General features: G+C 36.2%; 1 protein-coding gene across 1 annotated transcript in view; it reads left to right on the top strand.

Moving 5' to 3' along the window:
- Nucleotides 1-14,204, top strand: part of LRP6 (LDL receptor related protein 6) — a 176,611-nt gene that overhangs the window by 107,750 nt on the left and 54,657 nt on the right. Inside the window, exons 6-7 of the mRNA XM_007076312.3 lie at nt 2,496-2,892; nt 4,044-4,215. Coding sequence (XP_007076374.2) covers nt 2,496-2,892; nt 4,044-4,215 — 569 coding nt within the window. The remainder of the gene's footprint in view (nt 1-2,495; nt 2,893-4,043; nt 4,216-14,204) is intronic.

Below are 14,204 nucleotides of genomic sequence, written 5' to 3'. Positions count from 1 at the left end.
CAGTTTCTACTATTTAAAGCAAGCAACCTCTTTCTGTACTTAACCACTGCTACTTCTGCTCACTCTCTTTACTTCCCCTATAGAGAGAGGGCACATTGGAGAAGTATGTTTAATTAGGACATTTCAAGAGACTTGTGGTTTGGGAGAACACCAGTTTTTCTCTTTTTCTTCTTAATGAGAATGTTATTCTTCTTTCTTACCCCTATGGCTAGCTATCTGGTTTTCTAGCCACCAGCAAGACCTAGTAAGAAAATTGTTATAGTTAGCAGTGACTTCTTTATCTAACTCTGAAAAGCAGAAGTCTTTATTTCAGTTGGGTTAGAGTGTTCCTGGCAAGGGGGTCAGGGAGTCAGAGAGATGGAATTGAGTTGGTGTACAGGATATTTGTCATGACTTGGCATTGATAAATTATCCTCCTAGTCAAAGGTGAAGCTGGCTGACTCTTGTCAGGCGGTTTCCATGGCAAACAATAATTTGGTTTCAATTTAAAACAAAAGGTTTTTGTAATGTTGCTTTTTTGTTTAAAACATGTAGCCTGACTTTAAAACAGAGGATTTATTTTAGTAATAGTGGTCTGTCTACTCCCTCACAGCAGTGTAAATGTACATGTTTAACTAGTATTTAAAATTTTAGATGTACATTTGGCGTGTAGTAGCTTTAAGTTAACTATTCTGTTTTGATCACCTTGCTCAAATTAACAGCTTCACTTTCTATGACTTCTTTGTTTGCAAAGTTTGGGCTGGCTCTTTTTGGTAGTTAGCAGAGGCAGTGAATGGTACAGTTATGCCTGCTTGGTGCCTGCTGTGGTATTTAGGGCTGTATTTTCTCTAAGATGAAGTTTATAATTAGTTATCAAGTCAAAAAGTTGATCTTGAGAGCTTGACTCCTCTTCATATTTTTTTTTTGCAACTATAATTCCAGATTGCTGTGAAACTTAATACCAGTGTTTTATTTAAAAAAATTTTTTTCCCTAATATTCTTGAGAGAAAGAGACAGAGCATGAGCTCGGTGAGGGGCAGAGAGAGAGTGAGAGAGACACAGAATCCGAAGCAGGCTCCTGGCTCGGAGCTGTCAGCACAGAGCCCAACATGGGACTCAAACTCATGAACTGCGAGATCAGGACTTGAGCTGAAGTTGGATGCTTAACCGGCTGAGCCCTCTAGGCGCCCCACCGGTATTTTCTTTTAGACTCACTTCTTTGGGAATCTTTTTTCAGTCTTTCAGATATCAACTTGCTTACTATCTTTTATAGTTAGACGACTTTTTGCTGGTGCCTTACTTGGACATTAAAAATCAAAACAAAAAAAAGATTGAATTTAATGTTCTCATTCTCAGCTATGTTTTTATTGAATATTATTTTGTGTTTAAAACATTTCATAAGCAAATCTGACTTAAAACTCAGTGAAATAAAAATTTGAGTGTTCTTTTTTACTGATAATATATTAGCTAATATTTATCCAGTGCATGTTCAGTACATTCCTGAATTTTACATTGACGTTATTTTTAAAAAACGTTTGTTTATTTTTGAGAAGAGAGAGTGCAAGCAGGGGGGAGAGGTAGAGAGAGATGGGGACAGAGGATCGGAAGCGGGCTCTGTGCTGACAGCAGTGAGCCCAATGCGGGGCTTGAAATCACAAACTGATGAGATTATGATCTGAACTGAAGTTGGCCACTTAACCGATTGAGCCACCCAGGCTCCCATACATTGATCTTGTTTAATCCTCACAGCAACCCTGTGAGAGATAGATGAAGAAAACTAGGTTTAGGGAGATCAAGTTTTGCCTAAGTTTGTATAGGAACTTGAATCTGTTTCTATCAGATCTACAGCTCTTACTCTTAACCACTGTTTTGTTAACTGATTCCCTCTCTGCTGCTGCTTTCCTTCACCATAGCCTTCTTTGTTCTTAATTATGTCAGGCATTGCCTTATAGTTCTCTTTGTTAAAACAGCTTTACTGAAATATAATTTGCATGCTATAAACTTCAGTCACTTCAAGTATGCAATTCACTGGGCTTTTTAACTAATTTACAGTTGTACAACCATCACAGTCTACTTTTAGAATATTCTCATCAGATACAAAAGACCTTTGTCTTGGATTTATTTACCTTTTTAAACATACTTCTTGAACAAAGGACCTATATATCCTATGTCTCCTTCCTCCTTTAATATTCAACTACTTAACTTCTTAGTCATTATTCATTATACCTTTTAAGTAACTGTTATTAATTTCAGGACCTATATAACGAATGAAAATAGAGAAGGAATCAAAACTTGATTTGGAGAGCTGAGCCATTGTAGAGCTTGGCCTTGTAGTCAAGCTATTCCTAGTTCATTATGTTTACTTTCCATTTCCACCCTAAATAGACCCTGAGTATCCTTTTGTACCCCTTTACTTTTCAATTCTTAAAGAGGTTCTGCATTCTTTATTTAGAATGACTAAATTTTACCTGTGGGTTTCAATTTTTTTCTTCGTTTATTTCACTTTGTCGTTCTAGGTGCCACCGAATTACTGCTTTTAGCCCGAAGGACAGACTTGAGACGCATTTCTTTGGATACACCAGATTTCACAGACATTGTTTTACAGTTAGAAGACATCCGTCATGCCATTGCCATAGATTATGATCCTGTGGAAGGCTATATCTACTGGACTGATGATGAAGTGAGGGCCATACGCCGCTCATTCATAGATGGATCTGGCAGTCAGTTTGTGGTCACCGCTCAAATTGCGCATCCTGATGGTATTGCTGTTGACTGGGTTGCCCGAAATCTTTATTGGACAGACACTGGCACTGATCGGATAGAAGTAACAAGGCTCAATGGGACCATGAGGAAGATCTTGATTTCAGAGGACTTAGAGGAACCCCGGGCTATTGTGTTAGATCCCATGGTTGGGTAAGAAGCTCTGCCGATAGAAAATTTTGCCTGGTGTTTCTGTTTTGTACAGGTTTCTAAAAACATTGACAAAAACAATATGAAGTATATATTGGTTTTCAATAAACAGCTCTTAAGTGGCTGTTCATTTTTAGAACATACTGATTGGAATAAAATCTCAAATTAAAGAATTCTTAGGTTTTTTTTCCCTTGAATGATTTGAATAGTTTTTCTTTATAAATTAAGTCAGTACTTGCTGACTTTGGGTGTTGGCTACAGATTTTGCCGAGGTTGCATCATGACCATGAAAAATGTGGAAAGAAATTGTTTTCAGAACTCTTTCTCTTCCTCTAGAAGATGTAATTCCATCCCATTTTTAGTACTTCTAGAATGATATGGTAAAGGATATATCTAACTTTATATATCCCAAGATATATGAATGACTTGAAAAAAATTTTTTTTTTTGTCAGACAGAACACCCTGACCACAACCCAGGGAAACATAGCTTTCTGTATACTCACCCATGTTATTTGTTACTATGCAACTCACTCTGAGGGTGAACATGGTGACAAAGTATTACACTTCAGTGTATATCAATGCCTTAGAGCTACTTAAACTCCCAGGAGCCACAGCAGTTACTTAGCACTACAAAAAGAATTAGTTATTTTAGGAATTCAGTTTGTCATCTGAATATTACTACTGGGATAGCCTTTTTGTGTCAGAGGTGACAAGCCAGCAAGAAGAAGAGATGACTGGGGCGCGTGGCTGGCTCAGTTGGAAGAGCATGTGACTCTTGATCCTCCAGGTCATGAATTCAAGCCCATTGGTGGGGTGGAGATTACTTAAATAAATAAAAAGTTTGGAAAAAAGAGATGACTATTAATGGGAAGGAGCACAAAATATTTTGGAAAAACATAACTAAAAATGAAATCTTATTATCGGAAGACATTATCAGTTCTAGAAAACACTGTTTGATCTGAAAATTTCCTACAAGCATATGCACTGCTATTATGTCTTAAACATAACTTTTGAGCGTGTTTAAGTCCTATTTTTTTCCCTTCTGTGGTGTTAACTGATACCAGTGGAATATGAGGGGTGGACCTCACCTTTAGGATATCTGAAAGTTACAGTTTATTATCTGTGTTTAGCTCATTTTCTGTGTACTTCTGTAGGTACATGTATTGGACTGACTGGGGAGAAATCCCGAAAATTGAGCGAGCAGCTCTGGATGGTTCTGACCGAGTAGTGTTGGTTAACACTTCTCTTGGTTGGCCAAATGGTTTAGCCTTGGATTATGATGAAGGCAAAATATACTGGGGAGATGCCAAAACAGACAAAATTGAGGTTTGTTTCTCGCTTTTTCATTTTAAAACCAGTTTTATAATGGTTTTTGAGTTGATGTTAATTTGACGCAGATATTCTTGCCTCTTGTCTGGGGTGCCAGAGGTATCTTTTATGGAAATTTTATTCAGCCTTCAGGATTCTAGGCATTATGTATTTTCTTCCACTGAACTCTGATAGATATCTGAGCTATGAGCTATACTGGTATGAGAAGTGGATATTCCTCTATTTCTAGTCCTGAAAGCTTACGTGACTGATTTCCCTCATTATGGATGAAGCCACTGCTCGAATTTCCTAGGGACAGTTTCTGCACGAATCAAATATTATATAAGACGTATACTGGAAGAGCTGGTAGTGCTGTCAGGAAAACAGCCCATTTGTGTATATATAACCTCTTTTTGTTGTTACTGGTGTTGGGGGCAGGTAGTGTCATATATTAAGTGTTAAGATGGTTACATGCAAATAGTTTTTAAATTGATTTATGAGCTGTGTAGGAGAAAGATTAATTAACCAAAGCTTGGGGAAATATTTACTAAATGGTAGAATTAAGTTGTAGCAGTCACAATAGAATTATGGTCGAAATAACCAGTGGTGAATATTTTACCACAGTGTTTTGTAAATGGCACGTACATTGACGTTGAATGTGAACTCTAAATTTCACAACTTTGAGTTAGGCTGTGCTAGAGGTCTTATGGATCACATTCTTAAAACAGTTTCTTTCACGATATTTCTTTGTGGGGGGATGTGTGACTTCTCATATAAGGAATGGCTTGGAATGGCTCATCAGAGCCACAGCACATCATCTCCTAACAGATAGATAATTTGGGCTGCAGAATTTTAGAAAGGTAATTCTTAGGAGGGCCAGGGACTCTGAGGGAATAATGAATTAAAGGGCTTTCCTTTCAGAATGGAAACTTGGAATAGAAGAACCCATTAGTGTTCCACAAGGCTCAAATACTGCAAACTGCATCTCTTATTCTTGCAGCTGGTTTGCATTAATAGGAGATTTTGCATAGACTTGACTATATAAATTTTCTCCCTGTTGTTAGTGGTTCACTGCCTCCCCCTCCTTAAATCCAAGTTAGGGTTTGAATCTTTAACAGCTTAGAAGGCAGTGCTAATGAGACCAAAGTTATGATTTCATTTTTTTTTTTTTTTTTTAAGACAGGCTATTAGCTTCACTTGGGTCAGCTCGAGTACAAACTGCATACTTGTTCCCAAGCAGTTCACAGATGTATATTGTTGATCAGCTATGGACTGTACATGAGAGTATAGGTATTGCTACTCTTAGAAAAATAGTTAAAAGGTCCTATGTCCTACAAGAATGTTTGTAGGGAAGAACACTTGATTTATTATTTTGTAGGGATTTAAAAATTCTATACTTGGTATTATCTTTTTAAGGTTACTATGACTGATTAGATTGTAAATAAAACATTTGTTTCTTACTGGGAATTTTCCACACTTCAGGTCACTTTAAGTACTTTAGATACAGATATGTATTCAAAATCACTAATAGTTTAGGAGGGATTTAGGTAGAAAAGTGAGAATTTTTGGAGGTTCTGAGTGACAGGGTTGGAGAATACAAATGAATCACATTATATAACAGTATGTAATATTGATTAAATAGGATTTATTTTCTTGGCTTACAGTAAGTACAGTAGATTGTAAAATTAGTATTCATTCTGGCCTGTTCTGTCTTCTTGAGCTGTACATATGTATACAGTGGTGTCATTTGTTCCTCACTTTCTTCTTTCTTTCTCCCCTTCTTCTTTGAGTGGTAGCGTCCTTAAAAACCTGCCTTTCAGATCTGCTTCTCTTCCTCCAGGTTTGCTGTCTGTCCTCTTTTTGACAGATTATTTGGGGTTAATGGTACATCTACCTCCACTAGATTATGCACAAAAAGACCTCCCCTTTTTCTTTGCCTGGAGATTCTGATGAAGTTTCTCTAATTGAGCATCGGTGCTTTTGTCACTTTTTTTTCATAGACACATTTGGGAGATAAAGAGAGCAGGTTTTGTTATTCTCTTCTTAATTTATGATGATGTGTAAAATTTCTGGTATATGGCATACTAAGAAAAGAGCACAGCTCTCCATCTAAATTAATCTTGCATAATTGGGGGAGAAAAACTGTTAGTTTCTCTTTCTGAGACTAGTGGTGGTTACAGGAGCAACTGCCACAACCAGCTTTTCATCTCACTTTATTTGATAGTAGGTTAAATATAGTGAACTTGAAAACTTTTGGAAAAATACATAATTTTTTAAGTGCTTCTTTTTCTAAGGAGGTTGTTTGCTTTTGTTATGTAGCTGGTGATGCTAACTACCGATCCTGCTCTGGGCTAGGTGGCAGTGCTCCCTCCCAGTCCATCCTATTAAGAAATCTTCCCAGTAGGACTCCTCCAGTCACCTGAAACTAACGTAGCATTGTGTATCAACTGCAGTTTAAAAAGAAATCATGGAAGAGGGGTGCCTTGGTGGCTCAGTCAGTGGGGCATCCAACTCTTCATTTCAGCTCAGGTCATAATCTTACGGTTTTAGAGTTTGAGCCCCACTTCAGGTTCTGCATCAACAGCACGGAGCCTGCTTGGGATTCTCCCTCTCTCTCTCTCCCTCCCCCCTCTCTCCCTCTCCCCTCTCCCCTCTCCCCCTCTCCCTCCCCCCTCCCCCCTCTCCCCCTCTCCCTGTGCCCGTCCCCCACTTGCACTTGCTCTCTCAAAAATAAACAAACATTAAAAAAAAAAAAAGAATGGAAGAAAGCTTCCCAGCTTTTTGTCATGCCCAAGAATGAAAGCTGCTTTTTCCAAGAAGTGTAAGGAAATATTAAATAACAGTTGTATAGCCCTGTTGCCTTCTGGAAGATTGCATTTACTTGGGATCAAACTACCCTATATGTGTTTATAGTACATTTGAAAAGAAAAGATTGATACTTGGGAAATTTATATGTAGCAATTGTAAGACACAGTAAACTTTTGTGTTTTGATTGGGTCTTATGGGAAGAGCTCAGAATGTTTATCTGCTTACTCTATCTGCACCTTCAGTGGAGGTTCCTTAGATCAGGTTCTCCCTTTTTTTTGTAAGTGATGAATTAACCAGGTGTTGGATATATTGGAAAGCTGTAGGTTTCAGATTTGATTTTTATTGTGCAGAGTTGGCAGAAAGAACAAATAGGTTTATCTAAGGTTTATAACCAGCTTCTGCAAAGAAGGATAGGACAAGGGGAATTGCTAATGGTGTCACATTTTTTTAAAAGACAGTCATAATTTTGGCTGATGCTTTAAGATAAGGCTGTGTCTGTGAGGATATATCTGATTTCCCTACTTGTCAGCTGATACTGACCACTTACCTGTAGGTGTTATTTGAAAGGTACAATGCTGGTGCTTGTTTATACTTCTTATTCATTATGCTGAAATCATTTCATCACCCTTTAGAAACAAGCTTCTAGTTTACTTGTCTGCACTGAGCTCCCCCTCGCCCTCCACCTCTGTGCCCACCCAAGTATTACAGTGTTCTGCGGCTTCCTTATAGTATATACGAAAGCATTATCAGAAGGGATAATTTCTATTATTCTGATAGGACAGTCATCAAACAAGCCTTCGTATCTATTTCATAAGACCCTGCAGTAGGCAGAAGCACATTGTGTCTTAACATTCTTGTTTTGATTGGTCAGGTTTCACTGCCAAAAACACCTGTTGCACTGAGGGCCTGGAAAACTGCTTTTCAGTAGCAAAGACCTATCATTGATAATTTATAAGTTTAAAGCATTTTTTTGCCATTATACAAAAGTTAAGAAAGTTCGGGGCACCTGGGTGGCTCAGTTGGTTAAGCATCCGACTTAGCTCAGGTCATGATCTTGCGGTTCTTGGGTTGGAGTCCTGTGTCAGGCTGTATGCTGACAACCCTGAACCTGGAGCCTGCTTCAGATTCTGTGTCTCCTTCTCTCTGCCCCTCCCCCACTTGTTCAGTCTGTCACTCAAAAATAAGCATAGAGGAAAAAAATTATAAAAAAGGAATGTTATCATTAGCTTTTTTTTTTTTTTTGAGGATGCTTTTCTCATTGCATACAACTTAACTGATTGACAGAGTAAATCGCTGTGTTTTGAATCACTGGTTGTATTGAAAATGACATTGTTGGTTCAATTTTTCTCATAATTTTTTTTTTTAGTATATGTGTTTTACTTCATTTTTTCTTCTTTCAGTTCTCAGCTTCTGCTAACAGATGCAGCAATACATACTAGTTATAGGTAAAGAGAGATTTCTTACCTACTTGGAGGTCATCTCGATTTGTTTTCAAATTATAAATTTCCTTGCTTTAGAGAATGTCCGTAGTTAGTTTTGTCCAAATCTAATTATACCTGGCACAACTTTGGGAAACAGAGATTGTTAGAACTTGGAGTATTAAGAAGTTTTGAATAAAGAGTGTATTATTGTATAGGATGTGTGCTGAAAAGTTGGCAATTGGTGAATGATCTATTTTATATTCTAAGCCTGAAATTGCAGGGCTACATTTTCCCTTCATGACACCTTCCTCTATTTTGTCAATATCCTAATAAGGGAATTTGTTTTCCAAGTTTTCAGATTTCTTTGTAAAGTAATTTCCTTGGCATCTTTAGCCTGTGTATTGTGAAACTCTGTTATAACACAAAAGGGCCCATTTATGATGATTTTTCTTGTTTGTTTTAAAGATTAATTTCTTCCTTAAGAAATAATAATAATATGATCATCTGCCATTGAGATAAAGCTCTTTTGATTACAAGTACCTTTTGAATCTTTGCCAGTTTATAACATTCAGTGCTCCTTAAAATTGATTTTATTGTTCAGTTTCAGAGAAATATTCAAGATAATGAGCTTAAACACCTGAATGTTTGCCCCTTTCTACTACTTTACACCACTGTATGTATGTTAATATATATTTTTTCTCCACATGTTGCTGACATATAATAACTGAAGAATGATATTGATAAACACCATCATTAGATCCCTTAGCTCAACTGAATACCTGGATTAGGGGCTTATATTCATTGAGTTGTAAACATGGCGCTGTCCTTTTATATCACTTGGCATCTGTTTGGGATGTATCTTACGATAACACATTTTTGAATTCCTATTTGAAAGTTACCTTTTGATGTACAATTCAAGCAACATTATTTAACTTGTTATAATCTACAGCAGCCAAAGTAGTACATCATCTAATTATATGCTCTGTTGTCTCATTATGCACTCTACTTTATCTGGCTCTGAAAAAATTATTGCACATATATAATGAGAGAAACTTGCGTGATGATGAGTGTAAACATGCTTTCCTGAAATGCCACCACAAACCCTAGACCCTTACCAAATAAGATGCTTTGCCTTACTTAGGAGTTAGTATGGTTTTATCTATGTGAATTAGAAGAATCTGATGCATGTTGTTATTTTAGTGAGCACGTTTGAACTTGCTCTTGGATAATTTTTAAAATGTTCTGTTACCCTTCTTCTTCTCATGTTTTAGTATAAAACCATTTAATATGTGTGGAGATATTTTTAGTTTCAGTCTACCTTTTTTGTTCCTTTGGTTTTTATACTCCTGAAGTGAAAGAGTTCTGATTTTAAATATGCTATTTTCTTGAGAAATCAGCTTCTTTACAATTTGGAATGCTGTTTAATTGTTAAAAGTTGTAATCTCTCGATCTTTATTGAAACATTTTATAATATTGGGTACTGACCTTAATTCTTGTTTGATTTTCCATTTAACTGGATGACTTTAGATAATTCAGATAATAATCTGGTCTTTGTATTTTGACCAGTAAGATTGTTTGAACCAGATGATCTTTACGTTTCTTCCCGTTACAACATTTTCTGGTGTTTTTTTTGTACTAACTGTACAAGATAACTATGTTATTTTAGATTAAGGACAGATAATACATTTTGCCTTGGGAGAGTTGCTTAAAGGAAGTTTGTATTCAGATGACTAGAATATTTTCTTTTTTCTTTAAATTTTTCTTCAGTTACTATACATTTAATCCCTCTTAACTGAAGAAGACTTGCATTTGGGGGGTTTAAATCTTTAGTAACTCACTTTTCTTTTTAATTTTTTTAATGTTTATATTTTTGAGAGGCAGGTACAGAGAGAGAGAGAGAGACAGAATATGAAGCAGGCTTCAGGCTGTGAGCTGTCAGCACAGAACCTGACGTGGGGCTCAGACTCACAAACCACAAGATCATGACCTGAGCCAAAGTCAGATGCTTAACTGACTGAGCCACCCAAGCGCCCCTTTAGTAACTCAGCTTTACTGAAAGCCATATCTTGCAATATCCGTTTATATTTTGTATTGACCCATATATAAGCTACCTCGTTATTAACATGTTTGGTAGGTTTAAATGAATGTTTAAAGCCATTTTTTGAAACCTGCCAAACATGTAAATGTAACAGAGTCCATGTAAAACATTGTTTTTACTAACAGAGTCCATGTAAAACATTTTTCAGGAAGAGATTTCTCTGTAGGTGGAAACTATTATGCTTTTACAAGGGTCACAGAGATCTTATTTTTACTGTTTTTAGTAGGTTTGGAAAGGGTAGGTAGTCAGATAATGGCAAAGACCACAATTTTGGGACTTCTTGGGAGGGAATTTATGAATCCTTGAGCAGTTAAAAGTGGCCAGTATTTTAACTTCTTATTTAAATTTAAAATTATTACCAGCTATTTAATGATTCTGTGTAATAGTTATTCCTAAAGTTATCCCTAATGAACAAAGGCTTCTCCTTCAGTTATTTTTTGCACTTTAAGTGTAGTTTACAATTTAAAAATTTCAGTGCGCCTCGGTGGCTCTGTTGAGCATCCAACTCTTGATTTTTGCTCGGGTCACTATCCTAGGGTCATTAGATCAAGCCCCATGTCTGGCTCTGTGCTGACAGCAAGGAACCTGCTTGAGAGTCTACCCCTCCCCTCCCCCACACATGCGTATGCTTGCTCACACTCTCTCAAAATAAATAAATTAAAAAAACAATTTAGACCTTCTAAGAATATTATAATGCAGGCCCTGTAATTATTTTTGTTGAACTCCTAGATTTCCCACACTGTTAATTCATTGCACTATATATATATATTCTTTTGTTAGATTTGATCTGAAATAACTAAATCTCAGAGAAGGATTAGAATTCCTTTGGCAGGGTGCCTGGGTGGCTCAATCAGTTAAGCGTCTGACTCTTGATTTCACTCAGGTCATGATCTCACAGTTAGTGAGATCAAGCCCAACGTTGGGCTCCATGCTAACAGTGCAGACTTGGAATTCTTTCCCTCCCTCTCTCTCTGCCCCTCCCCCCACTATGCTCTCTCTCTTTCTCTCAAAATAAGTAACTTTAAAAAGAATAGGAAGAGGAATTTCTTTGGTTGTAGTGAAATTTTCGGTAGACTGGTATTTATTTAGTATTTCGTTTATAATTGTGAGCTTCTGAAATCTTTCAGTCTTCTACAGTTTGTAAGTAAGAATGAAATTAGAGGCTTTATGCAATTAATATCACCCCTATTCAGAGTTTTTTGTTTTGTTCATTTATTTTTTATTTTGGATTGACAGTGATTTGGCTTTTATATTCAGTTGAGATTTATAACGTTGCTTTTATATTTTAGCTATTGTGTTATTCTTAAAATTTGAAAAAAACCCCTTCTATGCCACAGTAGATTTCATTAGGCTAAAGGTAGTAAGTAAACAATGTTTCATGGGTTTGCAAAGTTGTTTTTGCATAAAGAAACTGTTTATAGTTTTCATAAAATTAGCTATGTTTTCTAGATACAATGCTCACACAAACATTTGTTCTTTCTGTCCCAGGTTTCTCTTCCTAAAATTCAGCATTCTTTGGTGCTTTTTGCTTAGTTAGCTTCTTGTATTTGCCCAAGGTCATATAACTTTCTATTTAGGAAAAAAATGCAATTCCAATTTCCTGATTTCCTAATGCAGTACTTTTTGTGTTGTGCTGTGTTGCTTCTCTTTGAGACTGTTCGTTTTGAAATAATTTGAGACTTACAGAAAATATAGAAGAATAATATATCTTTCACCCAGTTTGATTCTACCTACTCCTAGAACAGTTATCAACACCAGGAAATTAACATTGATACAATATCCATTATTCCTGTTATATTTATTAATTGGAATTCTCCCGTAAGGAAGAGCTGTTCTCTCCCCTTTATTCAATTTTTCATATATATATATATATATATATATATATATATATATATATATATGTTGGTATGGAATCATGGATATGTATTTTACTCTATAAAATTATGGAATATTATAAGGTAATATTTCATTATTATCATTAAATTGTTGCAAAAATCCCAGAATTGGCATTAGGAGCACCTTCAAGCTGATTCCTGTGTCCTTTTCATGAGCGTCCTTCTCTTCTTTTTAAATTGTGGTAAAAAACAAAACAAAACAAAACAAAAACGCTTAATATAAAATCTGCCATTTTAACCATTTTTAAGCAGAGAGTATAGTAGTGCTAATTATTTATGCACGCTGTTGTACAACAAGATCTCTAGAACTTTTTCATTTTGCAGAACTGAAATTCTTCCAAATAGCTTCCTTTTCCCCCCTCCCCCTGGCCTGGCAACCACCATTTTAACTTGCCTTTCTCTAAGAGTTTGACTTCTTTTGATACCTAAAGTGGAATCATCTAGTGGAATAAGTGGAATAATACAGTATTGCCTTGTTGTTACTGGCTTATTTCCCTTAGCATAATGTCCTCACAGTTCATCTGTTTTGTAGCATATAACAAGACTCCCTTATTTTTAAAGGCTGAATAGTATTTTATGTATGCACCACATTTTCTTTACCCATTCATCCATCAGTGGATATTTAGGTTGGTTCAACCTTTTGGCTATTATGAATAACGCTGCAGTGAACATGGATTGCAAACATCTCTGAGATCCTGTTTTAGTTCTTTTACATATATACCCAGAAGTGGGATTGCTGGATCATATAGTGATTCTATTTTTAATTTTTCAAGCAACCCCTATAATTTTAAAGCCTTTTTTGGAAGAACAGATATTCAGCTTTATCTTATATTTCTCTTGCCTCAGCCCTAGAATCAACTATTATTCCAAAGAACCATGGTTCTTTTTAATGAAGGGTAGTATTTAAAAACCAGTATCTGGGGGGCGCCCGGCTGGTTCAGTTGGAAGAGCATGCAACTCTTGATCTTGGGGTCATGAGTTCGAGCTCCATGTTGGGTGTAAAGATTACTTAAAAAAAGAAACTTTAAAAAATTAAGATAAAATGAAAAAACAATATCTGGACATAAGGCATGCTCATTGATACTGGAGTAATTTGCCTTTCAATAATAAGGTATTGATTATTATTTCTACTCAGACTCCAAATAGAATTTATTTTAGTTGTGCTTGAAAAGAATGAGAGGAAAGAGAACAGTTTTCCCTTGTTAACATGCTAATGTTTTCTGCGCTAGGGTTTTTGGAAGGCCCTAGGACAGTGGGACTCTTAAAAGTGTCTCATGAAGCAATTGATAGAATTGACCAAGGTGGTATTGTGTTGATCATAATAATGCCTTCAACTGAAAATCTGTTTTCAATTTTTTAGTTTTCCTGAGTAATTTTGGCTTTAGAAAGCTTTGGCCACAGTAGCAATTCTTAGCTCTCTATAAGAGCATACTAACTGCAAATGTTTAATATTCTAAACATGACTCCTTGAAAAAATAAAATTATGTAATGAAACTATGATATTTTCTCTTTTCACATTAAAAATCACTTGTATTGGGGCACCTGAGCATCCGACTTCGGCTCAGGTCATGATCTCACAGTTCGTGAGTTCGAGCCCCGCGTCAGTCTCTGTGCTGACAGCTCGGAGCCTGGAGCCTGCTTCAGATTTTGTGTCTCCCTCTCTCTTCCCCTTCCCCACTCGTTCTCTGTCTCTCAAAAATGAATAAACGTTAAAAAAAATTTTTTTTAAATCACTTGTATTTACCGAGACATAAATCTTAAACTAGGTTAAAAGGCTTTAATGCA

This window comes from Panthera tigris, chromosome B4, assembly GCF_018350195.1.
Source record: "Panthera tigris isolate Pti1 chromosome B4, P.tigris_Pti1_mat1.1, whole genome shotgun sequence".
In the NCBI taxonomy this organism is placed as follows: domain Eukaryota; kingdom Metazoa; phylum Chordata; class Mammalia; order Carnivora; family Felidae; genus Panthera; species Panthera tigris.
Note: the sequence above shows the minus strand (reverse complement) of the source record. Positions and strands in the feature narration are given on the sequence as shown.